The following is a 17,312-nucleotide window of genomic DNA, read 5'->3' on the forward strand; positions in this document are numbered from 1 at the left end:
TACATATATATATAAAATCTTCTTCAGAGTTCTGGTTAGAGTAATTTTTGCTGGCCTTAAAGCACTGCCCATCACAAGGCAACCCAAACAGGAAGCTACAATAATTTTGAGCTAGTCTCTAATGTTTAGGAATACAAAGCAGTAAACTAAAACCAAAAAAGTCATAAACACAAGCAGTGAAAAGTGGAGAGTTCATGACCATTCTGGAAGATCTCTGCTCCTGGGCAAAAGCTCCAACACTGGATTTACCTGCAGATCTAAACCTGTGAATTCCCAAGAACTTAATGAACATCAAAACTGAAGTCCAGTGATGCCTTGAAATGAGTGATTGCCCATCTGTTTTCTCAACACATATACGTATTTTCAGACATTTAAATGCTTCCCTTTTCTCCCCAAGTTTCTGTTAGCCACAGACTGCTCATGACTGCAGAACCCCTTGAACAACTAAATTAATCAAGATTTCCCAGAGACTGGCAAAAGGGTCTATCATGATCTTCCTATGGAGCTTCCACGGGAGGAGATTCAACATGTCTAGGTGTTAAACAGCAACTAGAACAAGAAAACGTATACTTTTCTCTTACAAAAAAGTATTTTTAGTGAGCCTATCAAACTATTCAAATGTCAAACTACCTGTAAATAAAGAATAGGAATTAGAACTCCCTTAGAAGCTGATGTAATGGTTCAACCCAAACTGAAACCCACCACTAACTCAGTATGTCACATAATTTGGCATAATTGTATTAGTCTTTTATGAGTCCAAAGTCTGGGCTCATAGAACTTCAACCAAGACTTGAGGTTTTAGATTTCCTCTCTCTTACCCTTCAGACATGACATCACTTGGACATATTTTTTTCTATCAATTAAACTCATAAAATAAATGTTGCTAAAAGAAAAAAAAAAGAGCCAAGCACCTTTCTGACTGTCTCTATAGCCAAAACAAACAGGACTGAAACAGTGGAGTCCAGATTGTTATAACTGAAAAGGAGAGGGGAGAAGGAGGGAGAGGAGACAAAATTCCAAATGAATTTTTATTAAATCCTATACGAAATGTTCTGTTTGTCTCTATTTCCCATTAGAAGACCAGACTGCAGCTAGAACACAGCCTGTGGTCAAAAGGCCTCAGTACACACTGTCCAAACGGACTAAGTGAAGGGTGCTGACTCATCATATGAATGAAAAACTACTGTTAGTCTTAATTTTATTATTTTTTTTATCATATTCACTTTGTCAGAATCATTTGCTATTGAGTGGTTAATTTATCAGGATATATTCTAGACAAAAAGTATCCATGAAATCCATCTCACTACTGCAACCTATAAATAAAATTATTCCATGCTAATCCCAAATTAACCCCTCTTTCCATAAACCTTCAGTACAGCATTGGTAATGAACTACAGTGACAGTTCCACAGCCTGGACCTCAAAAACATTACATAAACTGGCTCTAGACCACTTCCATTCAGACTCCGCTCATCATTTCCTTAAGGGAACCATGAGGTCTCACCACCTAACCAGTGCTCACACCATGCCCCTACCTGCAAGCCACTCCTCCACGTTTCATTCACTGTTATTTCCTACCCAAACCACGTCTCATGAATTCACTCTAGGGTCTGTTCAATCCAGCCACTGGATTTCTCTATCATTAGTTTTGGATTGAATCACTTGACATTTAACAGACATGTTTTCTCAAATTGTAGATAAACACTGCAACATAGCAGAAAGAAGTTAGAAGACTTTGATAATAAATCCTAGCTGTGCCACTTACTACCTACAGTATAACTTCCTCATCTGTAAAATGGGTTAAAAATATTTGAATTTCTCCCAAAGATATCATGAAGATATAATAAATGGTAAAAGTACCTTAACAGCCATGAATCATACACAACTATTTAATACATCTTTCTGTATCTTCAACACATGGCAAGGTACCATTCACGAATTAAGTACACAAGAAATCTTAGCTATGAACGGACTGTAGACCATGGCTGTAAAAATTTGCTGAGTCACCTTCAGTGTCTTACCTCTTTACTGAATATTCACAACCGTGTCAACGAAAAACTCTTAATTTAATCTCACAACATATGATGCAAGTTCTAGAACCTATTTTCTCCTCAATCAGAATCCATAACACAATGGCAAGGTGTCTTGTTTTCCCATTCCACATCGTCTCTCTCAGTTAGTTAGTTGATCCTTCAAGAAATAATCCAATAAAGAGATGGAACAAGTTGGGGCCAGCGCTGTGGTGCAGTGGGTTAACGCCCTGGCCTGAAGCGCTAGCTTCCCATATGGGCACCAGTTCTAGTCCCGGCTGCTCCTCTTCCGATCCAGCTCTCTGCTATGGCCTGGGAAAGTAGTAGAGGATGGCCCAAGTCCTTGGGCCACTGCACCCATGTGAGAGACCCAGAGGAAGCTCCTGGCTCCTGGCTTCAGATTGGCGCAGCTCCAGCCATTGCAGCCAAATGGGGAGTGAACCAGCGGATGGAGGGCCTCTCTCTCTCTGCCTCTCCTCTCTCTCTCTCTGTAACTCTGACTTTCAAATAAATAAAATAAATCTTTAAAAAAAAAAAAAAAGATGGAACAAGTGAAGTCAATCTTTCTCTAGCAGGAATTACTTGACAAACTGCTAGGATGGTGTGTACACAAGCTATCACTAAAGGTTGTCACCATTTTCACTGGTAGAGCCATTATAAAAAATTCCAAACTGTAAAGTTTGATTATAAATTCTTAACCCAAGTACATTTTTATCAAAGTGTATTTTTCCCTTTTAATAACTTTCAATAAGCAAAAAAAAAAAGAACTACAAAACTGATATGTGACAACCAAACCCATCCCCAGTTATTTCTGATTGCGAATGTGATAAAAAAAAATCCAAAAATTTATAGCTACAGATTATTTATGGAAAATCTGCCAAATTTAGAAAGTCTATTTTACAGAAGGTTGTTACATTTTCTGCAATTTCAAATCTTCAGATCAACTTTCTACCAGGTTAAGGAGTGTCTCAAACATCTCTTCTTCCTCAGAAATAACGTGTGTGTTTTACACAATGACTGTCTCGTTAACCATTCTTTTTTCTTCTACTCCCTTAACAATGTCTTCTCTCCTTCTAAATTAGGTGTTAATGAAAATTCTAATCAGCATTTGCCATATCATGGGGTGAGCAGAGGGAAGTTAAGCTTTGGCAATACCATTTAAAATTTTTTTTCATCTTTATTGCTTTTTCCCATTTGAAAAATCAGGTTCTGTGCTAACAGTGGGTCAAATTCTTCAGTACACTTCCAGAGGGAAAATTTAGAAGAAATGAAGCAAGTAAAAGGAACACGTGCAGAATGAAATGCAGTCACAACAACTCTTAATGATGAAAGCGATAAAATCACAGCTGAGTTGTATAAATGAGGGGAAGGAGAAGGAAGAAAACAGGAGACCAGGATCTTGTCAGAAACTACACTCCTAATACACATAAGCTGAAACAAAGAACAAAACCAAGTTCAACCTTCTTCTTGTGAACCCAAATAAAAATTTCAGCCTTGAAAAGCCCATGAGAGTATTTCAGGCATGGAAAGCCAAGACACTCTGGCAAAAAACAAAAACAAAAACAAAACAAACCAAAACACCTAAGTGAAAGATCTCCGCGAGTGAGATCCTAGTGGAAAGAACAGGTCATCGGCCGGCGCCGCGGCTCACTAGGCTAATCCTCCGCCTAGCGGCGCTGGCACACCGGGTTCTAGTCCCGGTCCGGGCGCCGGATTCTGTCCCGGTTGCCCCTCTTCCAGGCCAGCTCTCTGCTGTGGCCAAAGGAGTGCAGTGGAGGATGGCCCAGGTGCTTGGGCCCTGCACCCCATGGGAGACCAGGAAAAGCACCTGGCTCCTGGCTCCTGCCACCGGATCAGCGCGGTGCACCTGCCGCTGCGCGCCGGCCGCGGCGGCCATTGGAGGGTGAACCAACGGCAAAGGAAGACCTTTCTCTCTGTCTCTCTCTCTCACTGTCCACTCTGCCTGTCAAAAAAAAAAAAAAAAAAAAAAAAAAAAAAAAAAAAAAAAAGAACAGGTCATCAAAGAAGGAGGTACCTTTCTCTGAAGGGAGGAGAGAACTTCCCCTTTGACTATGACCTTGTCTAAATATGATCAGAGTCGGCGAACTCAAAAGGCTTCCACAGCCTTGGCAACTCATGACAAGAGCCTCGGGTGATTACTGACACCATAAACAAGAGTGTCAATTTGTTAAGTCAACAACAGGAGTCACTGTGCACTTACTCCTCATGTACGATATCTGTCCTAAATGTGCTGTACATTGTGATTTAATGCTATCACTAGTACTCAAACAGTATTTTACACTTTGTGTTTCTGTGTGGGTGCAAACTGTTGAAAGCTTTACTTAATATATGCTAAATTGATCTTCTGTATATAAAGATAATTGAAAATGAATCCTGATGTGAATGGAAGGGGATAGGGAGTGGGAGAAGGGAGGGTTGCGGGTGGGAGGAAGTTATGGGGAGGAAAAAGCCACTGTAATCCATAAGCTGTACTTTGGAAATTTATATTCATTAAATAAAAGTTAAAAAAAATTTCAGCCTTGAATTTCTAACTATGGAATCCCAACACCTTTTGTATGTGACATTTGTAACTGCTAAAGAAAAGAGTTTGGGTAACATCTCCCCCTGACAAGGAGAACTAATAGTGAAATGCTACTTATTGAAATGAAACAGTTTGAAAGAGCTTTATCCTTCTAAAATAACACTTGGTTTATAAGCAAAATGGAATAGAGTCCTATATCCTTAAATAGGATGACTGTTACAAAGTTGGGAAAATACTGCAGTGAACACAAGCATTAACTGCAATAGTCAACAAGCCACTGAAGCCATCAGCCCCCAAAGTGGAGAAGGAGCTGCAGGAACCAGGTGGCATTCTGGAGATCAAGGCGTAGAGTGTCTCATTAACAAAACAGAGGGCTGGACTATGTGACCTTGAGGTTCCCACCGGGTTCTGACTTTTCCATCTCCCCTCATAGGTCTGTTTCCCTTCTAATCAATCATACATGCTTCTCTTTCCTTTATTTGACCACCAAGTCAATTTTTGAATCTTCTCCTCGTTGGCCTTTGCTCTGCATAGTAGCTATCAGTGACACATGCTGAGATTCCAGCATTAGCCACCTCAGCAACCCCCCTTCCTCCAACTGACATCTAATGCAGTCAGCAGCCCATGAAAAGCTGGATTGCCACAGGTCATTTCCCATTCCACTGTTGAGAAAAGCCAACCAAAAGCTCTTTCTAATGTAGCCCTCGCTACTCTAGTCACTGGCACCTATTGCAAAGATTTTATATCAGTAATAGGATAAAAACAATTTCGAAAGTGTACCCATAATCTACTTCTGCAAAAATAGTCACTACGGGGACCAGTGTTGTGGCACAGTGAGTTAAGCTACTGCTTTGTGATGCTAGCATCCCATATTATACTGTAGGTTCTAGTCCTGGCTGCTGCACTTCCTAATCCAACTTCTGGTTAATGTGCTTTAGGAAGGCAGTGGAAGATGTTCCAAGTATTTGAGCCCCTGCCCCCATGTAGGAGACCAAGTGGAGATCCTTGCTCCTAGCTGCTGCGGCCACTTGGAGAGTGAACCATCAGATGATAGATACCTGTCTCTCTTCCTCTCTCTCTAGCTCTTTCAACTAGCTAACAATCTTTTAAAACACAACCAGTATTTTCATTACTAAACATTCCTTTCAATGTCTTCCCGTGTGCAAGTAGGTAACACTAAAATTATAAATACACAGCTTTTTATCCTCTTCTTGTCACTTATTCAGCAAACAGTTCTGCACTTCTCTAAAGTTGGTGACACATTCCAGGATACTGACCGGGGTCTGCACTAGCTCATTTGGAACCTGTGTGACCATCTCCAGGGAAGGATCAGCCAAAGCCCCTACTGTGGCTTGGGGACAGAAGTCCTCCCTCTAGGCAGGAGACAACCCCTGTAATGACAAGTGGACCTGCAGGACTCAGGCCACCTGTGTTCAGATCCTGCCTCCTTCACCTCCTCTTTGGTAACAGGACCCAGTGTCCTCCCAGGGTAATGACAGCAGCTACCTCACAGAAGCACTGTGAGAAGGAAATCCCAAATGCCTATTTTTTTTTTTTTTTTTTTTTGACAAAGTTAGTGAGAGAGAGAGAGACAGAAAGAAAGGTCTTCCTTCCATTGGTTCACCACCCCAAATGGCCGCTACGGCCAGCACTGCGCCAATCCGAAGCCAGGAGCCAGGTGCTTCCCCTGGTCTCCCACGTGGGTGCAGGGCCCAAGACTTGGGCCATCCTCCACTGCCTTCCCAGGCCACAGCAGAGAGCTGGACTGGAAGAGGAACAACTGGGACAGGACCAGTGTCCCAGCCGGGACTAGAACCCGGGGTACTGGCGCCACAGGCAGAGGATTAGCCTAGTGAGCCGTGGTGCCGGCCCCAAATGGCTCTTAGCACAGAAACTGGCCCACAATGGACCTTCAATGAAAGTTTCCCTCCCCAACAAAATTATATCAATGCGCTCTGTGTCTTTGTGTCATTTAAAAATGCTTTTTAAAATTGCTCCTATGGGGCTAGCATTGCGGTGCAGTGGATTAAGCTTCCACTTGCCATGCTCGCATCTCACATGGGAGTGCTGGTTCAATCCTGGCTGCCCCCCTCTGAACCAGCTCCCTGCTAATGCACTGGAAGGCAGCAAAAGATGGCTTAAGTGCTTTGGGCCCACCATCCATGTGGGAGGCCAGGATGGAGTTCCAGCTCAAGAGTGAACCAGCAGGCGGATGATCTCTTGCCCTCTCTTTCTGCCACTTTGTTTTTCTAAGTGAACACATACATACACATTTTTTTTTTTTTTGGTGACTCCTATGCAAAACAGCACCAGGAATAGATTCCTGTACTAAAATGTATCAACAAGGATCTATTTTTTTTATATTTTTTTTTTGACAGGCAGAGTGGACAGTGAGAGAGAGAGACAGAGAAAGGTCTTCCTTTGCCGTTGGTTCACCCTCCAACGGCTGCCGCAACCGGTGCGCTGCGGCCAGCGCAGCGCGCTGATCCGATGGCAGGAGCCAGGAGCCAGGTGCTTTTCCTGGTCTCCCATGGGGTGCAGGGCCCAAGCACCTGGGCCATCCTCCACTGCACTCCCTGGCCACAGCAGAGAGCTGGCCTGGAAGAGGGGCAACCGGGACAGAATCCGGCGCCCCGACTGGGACTAGAACCCGGTGTGCTGGCGCCACAAGGCGGAGGATTGGCCTAGTGAGCCACGGCGCCGGCCGCAACAAGGATCTAAACTCTTCATCTCTTCACGTAAATTCGCTACACATACAGATGGCAAAGAGTCACATGATGACTATGCACACATGCACACATGCATTTTCCATGAAAATAACAGCCTTAGCAAAAACAGTAAAGTGCTTATTCTAGGGGAGTCCAGAAAGAAAGAAGAAGGTGGGCATTGCTGCAGCAGTGGAGATGTCACCTGGGATGCTAACATTCCATATGAGTGCCTGGGCCTGAGTCCTAGCTTTGCTCCGGATTCCAGCTTCTTGCTCATGTGCATCCTGGGAGGCAGCAGTTCATGGCTCAAATACTTGGGTTTTTGCTACCCATGTGGGAGACCTGGATTGAGTTCCCAGTTCTCAGACCCAGAGGTTACAGACATCTGGGGAGTGGGCCAAGAGATGGAAGATCTTTGTCTCTTGTTCTCTGTCTGTCCAATTAAAAATAAGCAAATCTTAGAAAGTGTTATTAGTAGTAATTAATATGGGAGCAGGCACTGTGGCACAATGGGTTAAGCCACCATCTGTAATGCTGGCATCCCATATGGTGCCAGTTCAAGTCCTAGCTGCTCCACTTTCAATCCAGCTCCCTGCTGATGTGCCTGGGAAAGCAGCAGAACATGGCCCAAGTCCTTGGTACCCTGATACCCATGTATGAGACCTAGATGACACTCGTGGCTCCTGCCTTTGGCCTGCCCAGGCCCAGGTACTGTGGCCACCTGGGGAGTGAGCCAGCCAATGGAGTCTCTCTCTCTAACCCTGACTTCCAAATACATCTTAATATAAACAATTAGATGTAAAATAATATTACTTATATATTAATATATTAAAAGCAACGTGGACATTCCTCACACCAATGAGAAGGGCCGGACTTATGACCACCCAGACTTTTTCAGCTTCAGACACCTCTGACCCACTCTCTCCAAGGTGCAGCCCTCACTTCATCACATCACACACACTCTGCCCCTGGAAGGACACACTTTTCCCTCTTCCCTGGACATGCCTGATCTTTGGTAAAAAGTTTCATTCATCTCACAGCCTTTCCACTCACCTCCACCTGGAGCAACCTTTCTTCAACTTAAGGATCAACTCCTTTTTTTAAAACTTTTATTTAATAAATATAGATTTCGAAAGTACAACTTTTGAATTATAGTGGCTTTTCCCTCCATAACCTCCCTCCCACCTGCAGTCATCCCATCTCCCACTCCCTCTCCCATCCCATCCTTCATCATGATTCATTTTCAATTATCTTTATATACAGATCAACTTAGTATATACTAAGTAAAGATTTCAACAGAATGCACCCACAAAGACACACAAAGTATACACTACTGCTTGGGTACTAGTTTTACCGTTAATTTGCATAGTACAACACATTAAGGGCAGAGGTCCTACATGGAGAGCAGGTACACAGTGACTCCCATTGTTGATTTAACAACTGACACGCTTGTTTATGATGTCAGTAATCACCCAAGGCTCTTGTCATGAGCTGCCAAGGCTATGGAGGCCTCTTGAGTTTACCAATTCTGATCTTATTTAGACAAGGCCATAGTCAAAGTGGAAGTTCTCTTCTCTCCCTTCATAGAAAGGTACTGCCTTCTTTGATGGCCTGTTCTTTCCATTGGGTTCTTACTCACAGAGATCTTTCATTTAGGCTTTTTTTTTTTTTTTGTTGTTTTTTTTTTTTTTGTTGTTTTGTTTTTGCCACAGTGTCTTGGCTTTCCATGCCTGAGAAACTCTCATGGGCTTTTTAGCCAGATGTGAATGCCTTAAAGGCTGATTCTGAGGCCAGAGTGCTATTTAGGGCATTTGCCATTCTATGAGTCCGCTGTATATCCTGCTTCTCATGTTGGATCATTCTCTCCTTTTTAATTCTATCAATTATTATTTGTAGACACTGGTCTTATTTATGTAATCCCTTTGATACTTAATCCTATCTTTTTGGTCAATTATGAACTTAAACTGATCACTTTAACAAGTAAGATGGCATTGGTACATGCCAACTTGATGGGATTGAATTGGAATCCCCTGGCATGTTTCTAGCTCTACCATTAGGAGTAAGTCCAAGTGAGCATGTGCCGAACTGTACATCTCCTCCCTCTCTTATTCCCACTCTTATATTTAACAGGGATCACTTTTCAGTTAAAATTTAAACACCTAAGAATAATTGTGTGTTAATCACAGAGTTCAACCAATGGTATTAAGTAGAACAAAAAAATACTAAAAGGAATAAAATAGTAAGCTGTTCCTCGACAGTCAGGACAAGGGCTGATCAAATCACTGTTTCTCATAGTGTCCATTTCATTTCAACAGGTTTCCTTTTTGGTGCTCAGTTAGCTGTCACAGATCAGGGAGAACATATATTTGTCCCTTTGGGACTGGCGTATTTTACTCAGCATGATGTTTTCCAGATTCCTCCATTTTGTGGCAAATGACCAGATTTCATTTTTTTTTTTACTGCTGTATAATATTCTATAGAGTACATATCCCATAATTTCTTTATCCAGTCTTCTGTTGGTGGGCATTTAGGTTGATTCCACATCTTAGCTATTGTGAATTGAGCTGCAATAAACATTGAGTTGCAGACAGCTCTTTTATTTGTCAATTTAATTTCCTTTGGGTAAAAGGAAATTAATTTGGGATGGCTGGGTTATATGGTAGGGTTATATTCAGGTTTCTGAGAAATCTCCAAACTGACTTCCATAGTGGCTTTACCAGTTTGCATTCCCACCAACAGTGGGTTAGTGTCCCTTTTTCCCCACATCCTCTCCAGCATCTATTGTTGGTAGATTTCTGAATGTGAGCCATTCCAACCGGGGTGAGGTAAAACCTCATTGTGGTTTTGATTTGCATTTCCCTGATGGCTAGTGTTGAGGATCAACTCTTGTTGGCAGCCAAAGTCCCCTCTGAAAGGCCCTAAGTTAGTACTCTGCCCCTTCTTTAAAAACCTGGGACCAAGGCCAACGCCGTGGCGCAGTAGGCATCCCATATGGGCGCCAGTTCTAGTCCCGGCTGCTCCTCTTCCAATCCAGCTCTCTGCTGTGCCCTGGGAAAGAAGTAGAAGATGGCCCAAGTCCTTGGGCATCTGCACCCGCATGAGAGACCTGGAAGAAGCACCTGGCTCCTGGCTTCAGATTGGTGCAGCTCCAGCCGTTGTGGCCATCTGGGGAGTGAACCAACAGAAGGAAGACCTCTCTGTCTCTCCCTCTCACTGTCTATAACTCTACCTCTCAAATAAATTTAAAAAGTAGAAATAAAAAAATAAAAACATGAGGCCTTAACTTGCTGTATTTGCCATTTCTTAATTTAAGTGTGATGGCACTGACCTTGTCTTCCCTTAAAGTAAAAGTTGTTTCTCTTGTATCTGAAATCATGCAGCCTTTGTCATCATAGATCTACAGGCACATGTGTCTAAAGTACATCACCTAATTTAGACAGACCTGCAGCCACGCTGACAAAAACATATCTTGACTGAAGGCATTACAGATGGCACAAAACCAGATTTCTACTGCATCAATATCAACATGTTTCCATGTGGCCAATCTGACAAATGTATGCTTAATATAAAGTTCAATCACTGATACAACTCAAGGCATGCATGATGTTATGAAAGTTAATAATCAATTTTACATCATTAAAATATAGTCCTAAAAGAGTATGTTGTCAACATTAGAATTGTATCCAAAAGCCTTGTATTTTAGAATAGCATAGTTTTCCTATGTAGTCAAGCCCCCTATGTAAAGTGTTTGAAATTTCTTCTTTCCAGTTTAATCCTTTTTGTCAAGTGTTACTGGATAAGATTACTCTATCTCTGTTATTGTCTGGCGATTGGGAAGAGGGAATTAAAGTCTGCATTTGCATACAGAAGACACAAAGTCAACAAAGCTTCCAAAATAAATCATCTCCATAGAACAAGAGCTAATATCCTTTTTCCTCTTTAAAAAACCATAATGTTAGTAAAAACGTAATATGCCTGAGAGGTTCCAATTCTGAAAATGAACACTCATAATATGGTAACAGATTATACCAAGGTCCGAAAGGCAGTAGACTTCATCCCAGTGCAGCATGCTGGTACCAAGCCATGAAGTTATCCTATTATAACGTGGAGAACAGTCGTAGCACTGCCACCGCACACTCTGGGCTTTCTCGGGTGTCATTTTCACCCATGACTTAGGAGATTTTCCGGTTGGAAGCCTCATCACCAGTGTGCAAACTGAAGCTGTTCCAGAGGCAGTGGGGGAGGAGCAGCTCTGGTGGCTATGAGCTGAACCCACAGGGCAGATATACCAGTCTGACGGCAGTGTAAGAGACGGACAGAACCACAACAGGAGGAGACGGCAGAGAAGACGGTCAGAAGCGAGATGGCAGAATGCAAAAGGACAGCAGGAAGCCAAAAAGTGAAAGTTGCATGGGGAATAGAAAAACAAAGAGGTGAAGGACAAAGAAAAGGAAAAAAAAAAAAAAAAGTAAATAATCTTTGGGTACATGACAGCAGCATGAGCCTGTACTTTTGACGGCTGTTTTGGTTAAGTCACAGATGCTAGCCAATGACCAAATACAGGATAGGAATCCAGGCACAAATCCATGAGCCACAAGAGCTGGAAAATCACCACCACACATTTTTTCAAAACACACAAATCTGAGTCTCAAGCCAGTGAACGGCATGTAAGTTACTGCCATGTTGACTCTGAGTTACTAGAAACCGTGACGTGCCGTCAAGGAAATTCACGTTTCATGCCTCAGCCTGAAACCGAGTCAACACGAAACAGAAGAATGCGATGCTGGTTTCGTGGCTGCAGAGCACACCTGCCACCCAGACACGTCCTGTGGTCGCTATGTTTCTCTGCATAGCACTTCTACCCTGGCCCTCTCCATACACTGGTCTGTCTTTTCTATTTAAAATGAATTCTGGCAGGACCTCCTCTGAGTCGGCTGTGAGGCAGATCAAGCTGGCTTTTGATGTCCCTGTACCTTACCTTCCGGTCCCGTACCTCACATTCCTTCTTGGACCTAGTATGCTTCCCTGTTTTCCTGATTCTTCCATTCTACTGAAAGCAATGTGCTCTCAAGGAACAATCTTCAATCATTTTTAACAGGAGACATAACCAATTATCAATGAGAAAAATGAAATTTTGTTAAGGTACCAGCTGGTTAATAAAAGCTTCTAACTAAGGAATGACGGGACACCAAATTAAAATATACTTTATAAATTAAATTCTCTGAACATATTTTAAGCTGGTGGTGAAAATTTCCAATCAAGGGCCAAGGTGATCAAGGAACTCTTCAGAATTAAAGGAATTAATTACAGGCATTCTTTATTTAACTTTCGAATCAGCCCATTCATCCCCTTGCCCACATGTGAAGTTGATGCAGACTAGCAGGTGGTATAGTCCTTGGCCTGTGGCAAATTCCAGAAGGGGAACTGAAACAAAGCTCCTTATTATTATTAAATCAATTCATTCTAACCCATTCACATTTCTGGAATTTCCAACCAAGGAAAATCTGAATGGGTTATTAGAGGTGTCATATTCAAATGTTAAATCCTTCAGCAGAAGTGAACTTGGCTATGGAGAATTTTTGTTAACTTCCCATGATCAAAACCTGAGGCAAAAGGCATCCAAATGCACAAGGTTTGGAAACAACATCACCAACCGCAATCTGATGTGAAGACTCTAGTACAATGACCCTAGCACCCACGGTGGTGCTAGGTGACCGTCACACTTAAACAAATAGTGTCCCCTTGCCAGATCATGTCTAGAATGGCAGAAGCTTTCTGAGCTACAAGAATAGCAAGATTTGGAAACAATTATCTTATTAATAAAATTTTACATTGAACTCCTAGGCCATACAAATTTATGAACTTGCTCTATATCAGGGTAAGGGGAGTTTTTTCCTACGAAGGACCATTCAGATTTTTTTTTTTTTAATTTTTTGCCAGGCAGAGTTGGACAGTTACAGACAGTGAGAGAGAGAGACAGAGAGAGAGAGAGAAAGGTCTTCCTTCCTTGCTTCACTGCCTTAATAGCCGCTACGGCCAGCACTGCGCTGATCCGAAGCCAGAAGTTGGGTACTTCCTCCTGGTCTCCCATGTGGGTGCAGGGGGCCAAGCACTTGGGCCATCCTCCGCTGCCCTCCCGGGCCACAGCAGAGAGCTGGACTGGAAGAGGAGCAACCGGGACTAGACCCCGGGGTGCCGGCCCCGCAGCCGGAGGATTAGCCAAGTGAGCCACAGCGCTGGCCCATTCAAATATTTCTAACATCGCTTGCAGGCCATATAAAACTATCAAATTAAAAATTAGCCTGCTATAGATTTATTGCATTTCAAGTGCCATCTGTGGTTGCCAATGATTTCACGGGCCTTATACAGCGCATGAGCCAGATGTTCCCGGCCCCTGCTCCAGAAGATAGCTCTACCTCACAGACAGGAGTTCTGGTTTACCCACAAACATACAATTAACTCTCAGTGCAGTGCCTGGCAAATCAGAAACTCAAAACTGTTTTCCAGTGAACACATGACTGTAGGTGTGAATGCATGAACAACCTCAGCAATATTACACTATGACTGGTATAGGCAGGTGATTACAGACTCTTCCCACAGCACAGAGGTGTCTCAGCCAAGAAGGATTACAGAAGGCAGGCCTATGAGGAAATGGGAGGTTGACGTGAAGGACCCCTAAGAAAAGGAGCACTACTGAAAGTTCTCTTGTTGATAAGAATGATCACTCCAGCAACTCTGCACCTGTGACAAGAGCACATGGCCCAAACACACACCTGAGTGCCACTGGAGGAAAGCTACAGAGTGCTTCAAGGGGCTCTTCAGATGCCTGGATCTCAAAGAGCTGCTTCTGCCCCGCAAACAGTGCTTGTATCACGACATCCTCATCTTCCTGCTTTCACAGATCTCTCCCTACAAGATTGTCCTACTCAATCACTTGCCAGAATGTTCTCACTTTCTGTGGTCAAGACAAGGTGTCTTCCAGCAAGCTGTTGAAAGCTGTAAGTACTGCCCAAAGGGTCATGAGCTGCTCAAGATACTTTCACTTGGAATCATTGGAGATGGAGTGCTGGGTGGCAAGATACATGGATACCCTGTTTCGCATCACCAGAGGAAGCAGGGGACCCTGCTGTCCCAGTGCATCCTGCCAAAGTGGCCTTCTGGTTCAAAGAACTTACCGGAGTGCAGAATGCCTTCCAGAGCGGGACACGCTGTTGCCCACAGGCGATGGCAGGTTGCTCCCTCTGTGCAGGTCCTCGATGGACCTGCTCCAGGGCTTTGATTTGTCCACCGAACTCTCCACAGTACTCTCCACGCTCTCAAAGTCAAAACTACAATGAAACAGAAATGCCACCAGAGACTCAAAACTCCAGTTGCATACATACATGGATGTGTGTAACCTGCTATTCCTACAGTACTTGGCACTCTAGTATGGAGAGTCTGCAAACAAAGGCAACACAAAATAATTTCTTTGGACTGCATGTTAGCTTTGAAAATACAAAATGACAAATACAGGGCCTGACGAAATAATAACAATGAATGGTGAAAATTAAATAGCGATGAACTCTGTGCTTTACTCCAAGGCTCACTAACTTACCTAGGGCTAACACTGCTATGATGGAAAGGAAGAAAAGACCCTACAGCTGTCTTCATTTTGCTTTAACAAGTCAATATGTTAGGCTTATACTAATTTATTCCTACCCATCAATTTTCAGTGAGCATTTTCTCTGGGCTTGTTGGCAAGGGTACTTTTCCAACCATATGTGATACATTACTAGCAAAGTTATGGAACGGCTTTGATTTTGGAATCTCTTCCCAATGTGGTGCTCTTTAAAGTGAGACTGTTGTTTCTCTGATATTTTTTGAGGTTATTACTCATGTTAACCATGTTAGAATAACCAGCAAGTTACGTTGCTCATTCTTGTATAGTTTTAGTGATGTTTTTCAGACAGGCCTTTGTGTTCCATGGTTTTTTACCCTCACAAAGTCAGTAACTGCTCTCTCGAAAAACCAGCATATTGATTGTTCACCTAGTTCCATCTAGCAACAGCCGACGAGAGGCAGAAGAAGCAGAAGGCAGCTGTCATTAACATCCTCTGAAAGATTTTTAGGAGATGTTGCAGAAGAAAAAAGCAGTAATTTGTGCTGAAAGTAATAATGCTTTTTATAAAAGTATGACTACCAGAATCAAATATTGGGTTAGAGTGGCCATCTAGGTTTCACTCTACCTACTGGACAGCACAGACTGATGCACCAAGTCAGTGGAGGGGTCTGATCACGGACAGCTATGTCTGTCTTTGCACGCAGGAAACAATGCTGAACAGAAAAGAAGGAGAATGGGGTAATTTCATAAAAAACTGAAAACAAAGCCTCTAATTGAGATTGGACAAGCCAAGCGGCGGGGGGGGGGGGGGGGCCATGGAGAGATGATGCAGAGCATTGCCATTGGCACCAGGTCCCTCTGTAGCCTTCATGTAATCCAGCTGTTCAGAGAATTAAGTTACTCTCAACTCATCTCTACTCTCACACAGCAGACAAGGCCAACAGCCACCTGAGTGAATGCCTCTATTTTAAGGACCTGCTGCCTCACATACTACTGGATAGAAAATTGCTACATGCCAATGAACACTAAGCAAATTTTCAGCCCATTAGTTTTAAGAAAGACAACAATTTATGTACCTGCATATAATTTATTACCTAGTTAAAACAACCAACACTAAGAATGTTAAAAGAAATGTTAAATAATGTTAAAAGCAAAGAATGTTAAAAGAAAAAAAGAACAGTGAAAAAAATAAATAATGGTACAAGATTAGGAAACAAATCTGACTTCTGATCTTTTAATGGACACTGTATTATGCTACAGACTGTAAGACTTCCCTTATGGTAGCACAGCCATTCCCCGTTGGTCCTGTGTTAGGGGACATTTGGGAGAGCTGGTTCAAACAAGTTCTGCTGTCATGTGGGTAAAATTCCACTGCAGCAAATACAGAATACGCAGCACGTCATTCTTATCCATCAGTCCTAATGCTTCTTAGTCTTCCTTTAATTTCATCAGTCTTACTCCAGATTTCAAACTATACAATGTGGTAATATTCTGCATTGTCACATAATATGACGCCTCAGAGAGATCAGCTATGAGAACTAGGATTATATTTCAGAGGACAATTTCTCAGGAAGATAAGCCCTTGCCTGTTGCTTTTTCTTAGTTTCTTCCATCTAATGTATGAGGTATCAAAACCCAGCCAGCCAGTTTCAGGGAACAATTTAGTTTCTGCATTTGTAAAGCAGGAATAATTATAGCTTCCTCTTCACAGATTGTCAGGGAAGAGATGGGGATTATAGGATAACATCTGGGCAGGTCTTAAGACTGACTCTTGCAGTGATGCAATACAAAAGCCATGTTATTGCTTTTTTTTATAAGAGTGAAATAAAAGAAAAACAACATCTGTGTTGCAACATTTTATAGTCAAAGTACAATATTATTGACTCAATCTGTGTATAAGAGTGTTATCTGTGGATATTATAACATTTTTTGATTAAAAGAGAAAAGGTGAGAGGGTTTCATTCAAATGTACACCTTCCAATCTTCTTGTAATATATTTCTGAAGCCAGGAAAATAGAACTTTTATGAAATAACAAAAACAATGTTAAATAAGAACAGCCTCCCCCAACCCCAGCCCTGGCTTTCCCATTTCTTTTTTGCTCCCCTTCAACTTGAGGCCAGGAAATCAAAGCAATGTAGACACATATATCATCAATAGAAAAAGCCTCTGGTTTACCTCTTCTTCCTCTAATGCCACTGTGTTTGGTATGTATTTCTACAATATTTTCTATGCATTTACTAGGCAAACACAAACACACACATGACATTATTTTCAAATCGAAAAGGGAGTTATTCTTCACCACTGTCCTTTATTTACAATATGATAGAGCCCCAAGTCTGTGGGAGGGAAATGGGCATTTGGCCTAGCAGCAAAGATGCCCACGATCCCTATCAGAGTGCCTGGGTCTCGTTCCTAGGTCAGGCACCTGACTC

General features: G+C 42.5%; 1 protein-coding gene across 10 annotated transcripts in view; it reads right to left on the reverse strand.

The window, feature by feature from the left end:
- The window catches only part of FMNL2 (formin like 2), a 337,175-nt gene that overhangs the window by 84,829 nt on the left and 235,034 nt on the right, over positions 1–17,312 (reverse strand). For 8 of the 10 annotated variants that reach the window (XM_051849548.3, XM_051849552.3, XM_051849550.3 and 5 more), the window contains exon 6: positions 14,455–14,607. The exons of the other annotated variants lie outside the window; for them this stretch is intronic. In XM_051849548.3, the coding sequence (XP_051705508.1) occupies positions 14,455–14,607 (153 nt within the window). The remainder of the gene's footprint in view (positions 1–14,454; positions 14,608–17,312) is intronic. 10 annotated transcript variants of the gene reach the window in all.

Source organism: Oryctolagus cuniculus, chromosome 3 (assembly GCF_051225735.1).
Source record: "Oryctolagus cuniculus isolate XC-2025 breed Fujian yellow rabbit chromosome 3, ASM5122573v1, whole genome shotgun sequence".
NCBI classification, from domain to species: domain Eukaryota; kingdom Metazoa; phylum Chordata; class Mammalia; order Lagomorpha; family Leporidae; genus Oryctolagus; species Oryctolagus cuniculus.